The sequence below is a fragment of the Melozone crissalis genome, unplaced genomic scaffold, assembly GCF_028551555.1.
Source record: "Melozone crissalis strain CALT ecotype California unplaced genomic scaffold, PUWL_Pcris_2 ptg000114l_1, whole genome shotgun sequence".
NCBI lineage: Eukaryota > Metazoa > Chordata > Aves > Passeriformes > Passerellidae > Melozone > Melozone crissalis.
This window is the reverse complement of record NW_026535891.1, coordinates 1145475-1156510: the sequence shown is the minus strand read 5'-3', so window position 1 is coordinate 1156510 and position 11036 is coordinate 1145475. Positions and strand designations below refer to the sequence as shown.

The 11036-nt window shown below is 65.4% G+C and overlaps 2 protein-coding genes across 3 annotated transcripts; one reads left to right on the top strand and one right to left on the bottom strand.

Moving 5' to 3' along the window:
- The first annotated feature begins 2296 nt into the window (after window positions 1-2296).
- On the top strand, window positions 2297-6254 carry SHE (Src homology 2 domain containing E). The gene is made up of 6 exons (XM_054292780.1): window positions 2297-2680; window positions 3291-3417; window positions 4237-4545; window positions 4977-5127; window positions 5213-5332; window positions 5710-6254. Exons 1-6 carry the CDS (start codon window positions 2297-2299, stop codon window positions 5894-5896), a joined length of 1278 nt encoding a protein of 425 aa, XP_054148755.1. The 3' UTR covers window positions 5897-6254.
- Window positions 6255-6932: 678 nt separating this feature from the next.
- On the bottom strand, window positions 6933-10437 carry IL6R (interleukin 6 receptor). Of its 2 annotated transcripts, XM_054292757.1 has the most exons (10): window positions 10307-10437; window positions 9277-9510; window positions 9067-9190; window positions 8572-8756; window positions 8330-8490; window positions 8113-8257; window positions 7989-8032; window positions 7784-7862; window positions 7599-7707; window positions 6933-7519 (listed from the first exon to the last, which is right to left on the bottom strand). In XM_054292757.1, the coding sequence occupies exons 1-10, from the start codon at window positions 10401-10403 to the stop codon at window positions 7330-7332; spliced, it is 1368 nt and encodes a 455-aa protein (XP_054148732.1). In that variant the 5' UTR covers window positions 10404-10437; the 3' UTR covers window positions 6933-7329. The 2 variants fall into 2 exon arrangements, with proteins under 2 accessions (XP_054148732.1, XP_054148731.1); XM_054292756.1 differs by having other exon boundaries at window positions 8113-8490.
- Between the last annotated feature and the right edge of the window lie 599 nt (window positions 10438-11036).

Here is an 11036-nt window from a genome sequence, read left to right as displayed (position 1 = left end):
CTCTGCTGAGCCCAGTGATGGGGTTGGGTGTGCTGAGTTTGGGAGAGCTCATGGCACACGCTCCCAGCTCATGGTGGCTTTACAGGCTGGGCTGAGCAGAGCTGGAGAGGGCCCTGCAGGACACTCTGTCACTGGGATGCTGACCTGACCAGCATCAAGGCCGAAAGTGAAGCAGGAGCAGGTGTCTAGCAGGCCAGCTGCCAGTCCTGTCTGTTCACACCTGCCCAGGGAGGAGCCATCTGAGCTGGGCTTGGCCTCCGTGGCCACCAGGCTGCTCAGGGAAGGAGCTGTGCAGAGCCACCACTGCCAAAGGCACTCCCAGGCCCTCCCCTGTGCGAGCTGGGAGGGAACAAGGATGAGGGAAATCTTCCTGAAGGAGAAATGTGGCACATTGGTGTGAACACTGCTGCAGCACAAAGCGACCAGGACAGTGCTGCCTGCACGTCTGTGCTATTGAGGCCCCATAAAAATTGAGGGGGACTGAAATCTGCCTTCTGAAGGACAGAAAAGGAACCAACACCCGAGTTTGCTGGTGGGGAAGCAGAGTTTTCCTAAGCCTCAAGAAGGCAAAGCTGAAGGCAGGCGAGATCCCAGCGGCAGTTCGGGCACCAGCCTGGCAGGGGCACCGCGCACTGCGAGGCACATCCTGCCCTGAGCGCCAGCGAGGAAATCCCATCACTTCCTACGGCGCTGCCAGCGCCCAGCGCCTCCCCCTGCGCAGAATGAGAGCCTCTATTCTGCCACAAACTCCATCCTGGGGCTGTGGGAGCCATGCAGCCACAAACCCCTCTCCTCTTCCCGCAAAGTTGCAAAGGGGTTGGTGTTGTAAGGAACCCCCCGGCACTGCAGCCCGACAGGAGCCCAAACCAGTGGGCTCTGCTGTGCTTTTCCAGCAAGGTGACAGCACGGCCGCAATTTGGCTGGAGTGGTGTGAGCCACACAGAGTGCTCTGGCTGCACACAGAGTTTGTGCCCCGTCGGGGTGTGCTTGGGGTGCTCTGTACGGGGTCTCTGTAAAGGTGCTGTGTTCAGGGTCCCTGTAAAGGTGCTGTGCTCGGGGTCCCTGTAAAGGTGCTGTGCTCAGGGTCACTGTAAAGGTGCTGTGCTCAGTATCCCTGTAAAAGTGCTGTGCTCGGGGTCCCTGTAAAGGTGCTGTGCCTGTAAAGGTGCTGTGCTCAGGGTCACTGTAAGGGTGCTCTGTACGGGGTCCCTGTAATGGTGCTGTGTTCAGGGTCACTGTAAGGATGCTGTGTTCAGGGTAACTGTAAAGGTGATGTGCTCGAGGTCCCTGTAAGGGTGCTGTGCTCGGGGTCCCTGTAAAGGTGCTGTGCTCAGTATCCCGGTAAAGGTGCTGTGCTCGGGGTCCCTGTAAAGGTGCTGTGCTCAGTATCCCTGTAATGGTGCTGTGCTCGGGGCCCCTGTAAAGGTGCTGTGCACAGGGGGCTGTGCAGAATCTCCATCCACAGCGAGCAGAGCCCATGCCCAGGCTCAATCCCCAGGGTCTCTGGAGGGGCCGCTCTGTGCTGTCCCGGAGTCTCTGCGCGGGCTCCACTCGTCCGGTCCGTCGGGGGATCCGTGTCTAGGGTGGTGCCATCAGCCGGGCAGGGTCAGGGGGTGTCTCAGCCCCACCGGGACCGGACGCCCACCGAAGCTTCCCACGGCTCCCGGGGCCGCGCCGCTCCCCGGGGCCGCCCCCTCCGGATCTGGGCGGGGAGCGCCGGCCCTGCCGCCCCCTCCGGCCCGGCCCGGCCCCGGCCCATCCCGTCGCAGCCGCATGGGGCCCCCCGGGCCGGCCTGACCCCTCTCCGAAGCCCCCGTGCCCCCGGAGCCCGGCCCTGCCGAGGAGCCGCGACGGGACCCCCGGGCCGCCCCTTCCCGGCCGGACTCCCCCGGGCCCCTTCCCCAGGGGCAGCGGACCCCTGGACCCTCCCCGGGACTGCCCCGGCCGGACCCCTCCGACCCCCGGCGGGACCCCCCGACCCATCCCATTGCTGGAGCGGACACGCCGAACCCCTCCGAGACCCTTCCCCGGGGCCAGGGACCTCCCCGGGCCGCAGGAGCCGGCACCGCTGGGGACCCTCCGGCTGTCCCCGCCGGGGCCGAGGACGCCCGGAGCCCCTCACGGAGGCCCCGGTCCCCCGACCCGCGTCCCCGCTCCCGGGCTGGCCGCAGCCCGCCGAGGGTCCCGCTCCCGGGGCTGGGGGCAGCCGGGCTGAGCCCGCTCGGGGCCGGCGGGGCAGCCGGGCGGTGTCACGGAGCCCCGCGGGGGCTGCGGCACCCTCGGTCTGCCCGGCTCCATGGCGGCCAAGTGGTTCAAGGAGTTCCCATCCAACCTGAAGACGGTTTCGGAGAAGGCTCGGCCGGGAAGCGGGAGCCTCGGCAAGAGCCGCAAGAACTCGACCGCTGAGCTGGGGGGGTACCGGGCGGCTGGGGGCGGCAAGGAAGGGGGCAGCCGGCTGTCACGGGACAACCTGCAGGGTCTGCTGCAGGCCGCCACCGGCAAGATGAGGAAGAATTCCCGAGTGGAGGGAGGCACGCCGGAGGGACCCTCCAAAACCTACATCAACCGCCTGATCAAGGTGGAGGCTTCCGAGAAGAACGGCAAGGGGCACCCCGGAGCCCTGCCTGCCAGCCTGCCCGCCCCCGAGCAGGACAAGGGGAAGCCCCCCAAGACAGAGACGGTAAGGCAGGGACGGGGAGCCGGGGGCAGAGGGGGAGATGTGGGGAGCGGGAAGCGCTGGAAACTTGAACTGCTTTTGTCTCCTACTCATTAGCCTGGCTGACTTCATCCTTTTATCCTGCCCGGCTTCATTGCCTTTAAATTCCATCAAAGCTGCCTTCATCCCAGCTGCCCTTCATCACCCATCCGGGCGTGAGGAGGTCGTCGGGCACCCTCATCATAGCCAGCCTGACCCCAGAGCTCATCTGCTGCTTAAACAAAGGCTGATGCAAAGCTTTTCTGGGAAGCTGGTCTTTCACCCCTGCACAGCCTTGGGAGCACTGGGAGCCAGTCAGCAGGATTTCTGTCACCCAGAAGGGCCCCAGAGCTCCCCCCAGGCTCCTCACCATCACTGAGGGGTGTAGGAATGGTCTGGACTGCCCCTACCCCACCCAAAGGTGCCACTGGGTGCATCCTCTGGGGTTGTGGCACGGCTCCATTTACCCCAGATAAGCCTCCATCCTTCCCTGGGGACCTCAATGTGCCTGTTCCCTGCCTGGCTCTGTGCTGGTGGCATCTCTGCCACCCCTGCTGGGACCCCCTGAAGGCAGACATGGCTGTTCTCTGCCCAGGTCATCATCCTGGAGGATTACGCAGACCCTTACGACGCCAAACGCACCAAGGGGCAGCGGGACGCCGAGCGCCTGGGGGAGAACGACGGGTACATGGAGCCCTACGACGCCCAGCAGATGATCACAGGTAAGCGCCACGCTGGGCCGTGCCACAGCAGCACAGCTGGCACCGCTCCCCAGGCAGGAGCCCGTGGCTGCCCTCGGAGCCACCCGGCTCAGGAGGCTCCGGGAACAGGAAAGCTCTCGCCGCTTCCTGCGGCTGCGCGGGGCCAGATAAGGAGCGGGAGCAAGGCCGGACACTGACCCGTGCTGGCCGGCCCCTGAGCCGTGTCCGTGACCTGCTGCCATCACCCACGGGCACTTGTGGCCACTGCAAACCCCTCCATGCCCCCTCATGCCAGGGTTCCACCCCCCAAGAGCTCCCCATGGACGTGCCCCCCAGCCAGCGACACCCAGGCCGGCGTGGCCACCATCCAGCTGGCCACAACAACAGGAACTGACTGGGCCGGAAGCTGGAAATAAAAGATTTGCTGCTGATTTTTTTTTTTTTTTTTTTTCCATGTGGGGCAGCCCAGGCTCTTTAGGCAAGGCCTGGCGCCGTGGGGAGAAGCAGGGGGCTGGGAGGGGCGAGCCTCCCGCACAGCTGAGCTCCAGTTTGGGGTGTAGCATCCTGCTGCCATGGAGCCCAGCTGGCCCCACTGGCGTGGGCCTGTGGCGCCAGCAGCCCCAGGGCTGGACAGCAGAGCAGGCGCCATGAGGATGAGGATGAGGATGGGCCCCTTCCTGCTCCAGCTCCTCCCGAGCTGGCTCCCAACGGGGCGTTGCTGGTGTGGAATCCCCAGCACATCCCTCACTGAGGGCTGGTAGTGGGATTGGAGGGTCTTGGGGGACACACAGCCCCATCCCTGACCCACCATCCCTGACCCACCATCCCTCTTCCCCACAGAAATCCGTCGTCGTGGCTCCAAGGATCCCCTGGTCAAAGCCATCCTGCTGCTGGATGGCCCCGGAGAGCCTGGGGAGGGGGGCCCCAAGCTGGATCTTGCCAAGAGGCTGGGGGGCAAGGAGGTGGCAGGGAAGGGGCCACAGCTCTATGACACCCCCTACGAGCCTGGGGACGGGGGGGCCGGGGGGACCCCGGAGCGCAGGGTGAGGGCTGGGGATGGGCGCCTGCCCGAGAACGACGAGCGCCCGGCGGGGGAGTACGAGCAGCCCTGGGAGTGGAAGAAGGAGCAGATTGTCAAAGCTCTGTCAGGTAGGGACAGGGACAGGGTGGGAGTGAGGATGGGGGAAGGGACAGGCGTGGGGTGGGAGTGGGGATGGCAACCGGGATGGGGATGGGGACAGACTTTCTAGCAGGGCTCGTGACAAGAGGACAAGGGGAATGGTTTTTAATTATAAGGGGTACTTTAGATACAAGAATTTTCTTGGACTGAGGGTGGCAAGGCTGGCACAGGTTGCCCAGAGAGGTGATGCCTGCCAGGTCAGGTTGGATGGGGCTCTGATGTAACTGAAGATGTCCCTTGTCATGGTGGGGCGTTGGACCAGATGGGCTCAGGCACATGGTTGGAGAAGGCGTTAGGACTGGCAATGGGGAGGTGCTGGGGCTGGGGACAGGCATGGAGCTAGGGATGGGGATCAGAAGTGCAGGTGGGGCTTTGGGGGCTCACATCTTGTCCCTCCCAGTCCAGTTTGAGGGCTCGGAGCGTCCCAAGGAGGAGCCTCCGCGGCAGCACCTGCGCCAGAAGAGCTGGACCCCCAAGATGCTGAAGCCGGCGGGCACCGAGCACAGCGAGGGGGAGCGGGTGGACCCCGCCCTGGCGCTGGAGAAGCAGCCGTGAGTGCGAGCCCGACACACGCGTGGGGAGGGACGGAGTGGCCGATGCTCCGCCGCGGCTCAGCGTCCCCTCCGTGTCCCGCAGCTGGTACCACGGGGCCATCACCCGGGCGGAGGCGGAGAGCCGGCTGCAGCCGTGCCGGGAGGCCGGGTACCTGGTGCGCACCAGCGAGAGCGGCAGCGGCAAGTACTCCATCGCGCTCAAGTGAGTGTCGGGGTGCCCACAGAGATGGGGGGTCCCCACTTTGGGATTATGGGGTGAATCCCCACCCTGGTGCGCTGTTGTTCCCACCATAAACCCCGATGGGGAGGGAGCACCCGGACCCCGAGGGGTGGCACCCCCCGACCCGCGGGGGGACCCCGGCATCCTCCCGGTGCGCGGCTGGGGCGGAGGGGGGGTTCGGCGGGTCCCCCTCCCCGGCGCATTGTCGGGAGCGCCAGCGGCGTTTCCTTCCTGAGGAAGTGCAGCCCCTGGAGCCGAAACAATCAGAGCGGGACGGGAACAAACAGGGGTGGATACGGCCGCGGGGCAGGCGGGCGCCGGGGGGCTGGCGGCCGCACTGATGCCTGCTGCCCGCCCAGGACCAGCCAGGGCTGCGTGCACATCATCGTGGCCCAGACCAAGGACAACAAGTACACGCTGAGCCAGGCCAGCGGCGTCTTCTCCAGCATCCCCGAAGTTGTGCACTACTACTCCACCGAGAAGCTGCCCTTCAAGGGGGCCGAGCACATGGCCCTGCTGCACCCCGTGCACTGCAAGCTGCATTAGCGCCGCCTGATGCCGCCCCCGAGGGGTCTGCGAGCCCTCCCCACCCCGAGGCGTGAGACAGCGATGGGCACGAAGCACGGGAAGGGCCCGGTGAGAGAAACCCCGGCACGTCCGCGGCCCTGAGGGGACCCCGCTCCTGGACTCCAGCAGGGCTGTGCCCCTTTCGCTGGGACACTCCTGCCCGCCCTGTGCCAGCACCGTGCCCGGGCTGGGGGCATGCAGTGACACTGGCATGTGTAATGATCTAGTAAAATAAACGTGTTGGCTGAGAGGGAGCAGTGGTCCTGGGATGGGCCTGGTGCCAGCAGGAGCCACCACAGTTTTGGGGGGCCAGGGGTACTGGGGCTCCCCCAAGAGCACATCTGCATCCTGCCAGGCTTTTTATAGCGGGGGGCCAGCAGCAGGGAAGAGGAACACTGTTCCCCAGGGTGCCTGAGCACCCTCTTCCCTCGAGCTGTGGTTTCCTGCCCGGCTGCAGCTGCAGCTCCCCGGGGTGTTGCACAACCCAGCACCATGGGGTGGGCAGAGGAGGCACGGCTGGGGTGCAGAGTTGGGGTACAGGGCTGGGGTGCAGGGCTGGGGGTACAGGGTTGGGGGTACAGGGTTGGGGGTGCAGAGTTGGGGTGCAGAGTTGGGGGTGCAGAGTTGGGGTGCAGGGTTGGGGGTGCAGGGTTGGGGTGCAGAGCAGAAGCAGCAGGGTTGGGGGTGCAGGGTTGGGGTACAGGGCAGGGCTGCAGAGCAGAAGAAGCAGGGCTGGCTACAGGGTTGGGGTGCAGGGTTGGGGTGCAAGGCTGGGGTGCAGGGCAGGCACAGTGGGTACAGCCTGAGAGGCACCACTGAACCACAGAGCACAGCCTGGGGTACATGTGGGGGGGCATAGAGTACAGCAAGGCGAATGAAGTGGGGGTAGAACCCCACTGGAGACACTCCCAAACAATGAGGGGGCTGCAGTGACCCCTCTATTACCCCACTCCCAGCAGCCACTCCAGTATAAATCCAAAGCATTTATTTGAGCCCCGTTGTCCTGTTTCCCCAACGTGTGCTTTAAAAAGGAGCCCCGAGGGGGCTGCAGCAGAGGTGTGGGGCTGATCCAGCCAGGCCCTCCCCGCCCGACCCCCGTGGCACTGTAGGGACCAGGCCCTTCCTTCCCTGTGGGACCCCCAGAATGGGTCCCAGGCCCCCCAAGCTCTGGTGCAGCCACAATTCCAGTGCTGTCACTCCTGGCCACCCCAGCTTGGTGTGAAGGTGCCCCCAGGACCCAGTCTGATTTTCCTAGCTGCTCCCCATGGGGGATGGCATTGATTCTCCTCCTCAGAGGCTTGTCCCAGCCACAGAGCCACCAGATATTGGGGGGAACTGCTCCCAGAGCCACATCAAAGCCCTGGGACCCCCCATCCAACCCCCAAGAATCTGCCAGCACATTCAGCCCCTGGCTACTGCCCTGAGGAGGAATAATCTGCCTGAGCCGTGTGGAGCCCTCCAGGGGTTGAGGGGGCAGGGTGTGAGAGCAGAGGGGTGTCGCTGAGTGTGGGTGGGGGTAAGCTCAGAGGGACCAGCATGTGCTGCCCCTCGCCCTCTGCCTTGCTCGTCTCCTGCCCGCTCGTCCACCACATCTGCCTGTACCTGCAGGGGAGAAGAGAGGCTGCAGGTCAGGGAGGGGGCACACACAGCCCCCTGGGCCAGCAGCCCCCCTGGCACTCACCTCACCACGATGCCAACAAAGAGGGCGATGCCAAGGAGGAGACTGCCCCCGGTGACCAGGAAGGCGTAGGGGGATGCCACAGGATGGGTGCTGGATTCCATGACAGACCCTGACACAGAGAATGGGTGAGGATAAGGGACTGGGTGTCCCTGCCCCCCAACCCCAGCCCAGGAATCCTTTCTCACCACCAGCACCATTAGCATCATCCTCCTCGAAGAGCCTGGGGGACAGGGTCACCCCATAGGTGTCATCTTCTGTGGGGACCTGCAAAAGGTGGGGAGGCACAATGGGACAGGTCAGCCCTCATGCCCTGGTGTCCCCGTGTCCCACATGGGGACAGGAGACCCCTTCAGGAGCTTGTGATGCTTCCCAGGCTCAGACCATTGTTACCTGTGAGCTGTAAGGCTCCATTTCAGAGGTGAGCTCCCAAGGGTCTGCACAGAGAGGGGCGAGTGTGAGACTGGGAGAGCCCATGCTGAGCCCCCGGTCCCCGGGCCCCACAATCCCCCCTTACCTGTCCAGGGGGTGCCCACGGCCTCCTGGCTCCACTCGCTCCACGTGCCGTGGCCAAACTCATCCTTGGCCCTCACCTGCACCACGTGCCTCGTCCCACGCCACGCATCGCGGATATCGAGCCACGTTGTCATCACCTGATCCACCTGGAGGAGGGGACACGGGGCTGGGGACAGCCTGGCCAGGGCCAAGGGGTGTCCCAGCAGGCAGGGTCTCACCTCCACGAAGGTCGGGGCGGGCTCGGGGCGATAGCGGACCCGGAAGCGCAGCCAGTAGAACCGGGGGTCCCAGGAGGGGGGGTAGGACCAGTTCACCTGCAGCCGCTGTGGGGCCCCCTCCAGAGCCTGCACTGTCACATTCACCGGCGGGTCTGGCCTCACTGTGGGGGAATGGGGGCTCAGGGCCTCGCCCTGCACCCTCACCACCCCAGCTCCCAGCTCCCAGCCAGGGCAGCACTCACAGACACTGCTGAGGGTGATGATCTTGTCCTTGCCAGCCGAGCCACCGGCGCCGTTGCTGACACACGTGGACACCACGAGGCTTCTGGTGTCATCAGTGCCAGGTGGCACCTTCAGCCGGCAAAGGAACTTCCGTGCCTTGGAGAAGTAGCGGCACCGCTGCTCTGTGGCATTCTCAGCCACAAACCTGTGAGGTCACAGCTCAGGGGGGCTGCAGCGTGCTCTGGGCACAGGGCAGCTGTGGGGGACGTGCTGTGCTGTGGGGTTCCCGGCAGTGTTAGATAAAGGGTCTGTGGGGAGGGATACATTCTGTGCCATGGGGAAGGAACACGTCCTGTGCTGTGAACTCCCAGCTACCAGCAGCTGCTAGGGAAAGGGTGTGCAGGGAGGCAAGCAGCCTGAGCCACGGGGTCCCAGATGGCACCAGCTCCACGGAGAGGGACATGCTCTGTCCTATTGGGGTCCCAGCCCATGGTGGATGCAGTGACAGCACTCACCTCCTCCTCACCCAGAGCATCGCCCGTGTCCCTGGGGACGGCTTCTTCTGCTGTGGCCACTCACACAGCACATCCTTGTCGTGGCTCCGCCGGTAGCAGGACACCTGGGGAGTTTCAGGGGGCTCTGCAGGCAAAGCAGGGAGGTGCTGGGGGACAGGGGCCATCACAGGCAACGCTGAGAGGGACATTCCCACCCCAGCGTGGACCCACCTGCCACCAGCAGCCGCAGGGAGCGCAGCAGGTGGCTCCCCACGGAGCAGCTGTAGTGCCCCGAGTCCTCATAGCGCAGCTGCCTCAGCAGCAGCGTGTTCCCCTCTGCCAGCTGCCCCGCTGCTCCCTGTTTCTCCACCTGCCACAGCACCGTGGCGTTTGCAGGCTGCTCGTCCTGGCAGGTCAGAGTGATGTTGGCTCCCAGGAGGCCCAACACCGCGTCCTGTGGCAGTCCTGGAGGAACAGGAAGGGAGCAGGCGATGAAGATGAGACCCCAGACACGGTGGGTGTCCCTGGAGGTGGAAGGCACCCAATCATCTGCTCCCCATGTCCGGTGACTGCTGGGGGTCAGGGCACTGAGCTGGCTCCTCACACTGTGGGCTATGAGGGGTCTGGTGGCGGGGAGCACAGCTCGGGGAAGGCGGCACACAGGGACCGGTGGTCCCGGGAGTCCCTGGGTCCAGTGCCAGAGGGGTTAAGTGACTGTGCTGGCTGCCGGCCCTGCTCAGGCCTGGGCAGCGCTCCCGGCTCCTTCCAAAGGTCAGTGGCCAGCGTGAACCTGCTGTTCCCTTCGGCTCCTGCTGCTGGGAACACACGCAGCACCCACCAGCACCCACCAGCACCCGGGACACGGCACCCGGGACCCACCAGCACCCGAGATATAGCACCGGCACACAGCACCGGGACACGGCACCGGGACGGGACACAGCACCCGGGACACAGCACCCGGGACCCACCAGCACCCGGGACACGGCACCGGGACGGGACACAGCACCCGGGACCCACCAGCACCCGAGATATAGCACCGGCACACAGCACCGGCACACAGCACCGGCACACAGCACCGGGACACCGCACCCAGCCCGAGCCCCCACTCTCAGGGGTCCCGTACCGCCCCCCGCCCGCCTCCCCGGGCCCGGCTGGGCTCCGCATGTGTCCCCTGGCCGTGCCCGGACCCACGAGGCCCAGGCACCGGCAGAGGCTCGGGGCCAGCCCCGCTCCCGCCCCGCCCGGAGCCGGTCGCACTCACCGGCGGGGCCGCAGGGCCGCCCGGAGGCGGCGGCGAGGTGCAGGAGGAAGCGGAGAGGAAGGAGAAGGAGGAGAAGCGGCCCCGGCGGCCGCGCCATGCGCCCGGTCCCGGGTAGGAAAACATCGGCGGCGGCGGCGGGGTTGTGAAAGCGGCGGGGGCGGAGCGGCACGTGCGCCCCGGGCCGGGCGGGCCAACACCGCCCCGTCCCTGCCCCCGCCGCCCGGGACCGCCGCCGTGCCCTCCCCCCCCGCCCCCGGATACGGGACACGGCACGATCTGCTCAGAACATTCTCTTTTTGTAAATTTAAAAAAAAGAAAGCTGTTTTGGTTTTTTTTTGTTTTTTTTTTTTTCTTCATGAACCATAAAATGATACCATTCGGCCAGATAGAAACGTGCCATAAATTACCTAGCTCTATCCACGGCCCCTCCACCGAAATTACCCCAAAACCTCTCCCCAAAATCCCCTCCAGCCCTCGCCAACACTCGTCTTAAGAAGCTCCTCTTTGGTATCGCGTCCCTGGGAGCCCAGCAGCCCCAGAGGCTCCCCAGGGTCCCCATTGCCCACCCACATTTCAGCAGCGCTGTCCCGCAGGAGCTGGAGAGGAGGAGGAGGAGGGGGGAAGCAGAGGCCGAGCGTTGCGCAAGACCACGCGTGGGAGTGAATCACGGCAGCCGCCAAACCCCGGCCTCCCTGTGGTACAGAGCACTTCCCCTTTCCGACCCGGCACC

Bases quoted from the DNA above. Each gene is read 5' to 3' on its own strand.
- IL6R (XM_054292756.1), bottom strand. From the start codon at position 10,403: ATGGCGCGGCCGCCGGGGCCGCTTCTCCTCCTTCTCCTTCCTCTCCGC. The intron at 9,511-10,306 runs GTGAGTGCGACC...CTGTTCCTCCAG, and splicing joins GCGGCCCTGCGGCCCCGCCG to GACTGCCACAGGACGCGGTG. The intron at 9,191-9,276 runs GTGGGTCCACGC...CTTTGCCTGCAG, and splicing joins CCTGCGGCTGCTGGTGGCAG to AGCCCCCTGAAACTCCCCAG.
- SHE (XM_054292780.1), top strand. From the start codon at position 2,297: ATGGCGGCCAAGTGGTTCAAGGAGTTCCCATCCAACCTGAAGACGGTT. The intron at 2,681-3,290 runs GTAAGGCAGGGA...TTCTCTGCCCAG, and splicing joins AGCCCCCCAAGACAGAGACG to GTCATCATCCTGGAGGATTA. The intron at 5,333-5,709 runs GTGAGTGTCGGG...CTGCCCGCCCAG, and splicing joins AAGTACTCCATCGCGCTCAA to GACCAGCCAGGGCTGCGTGC.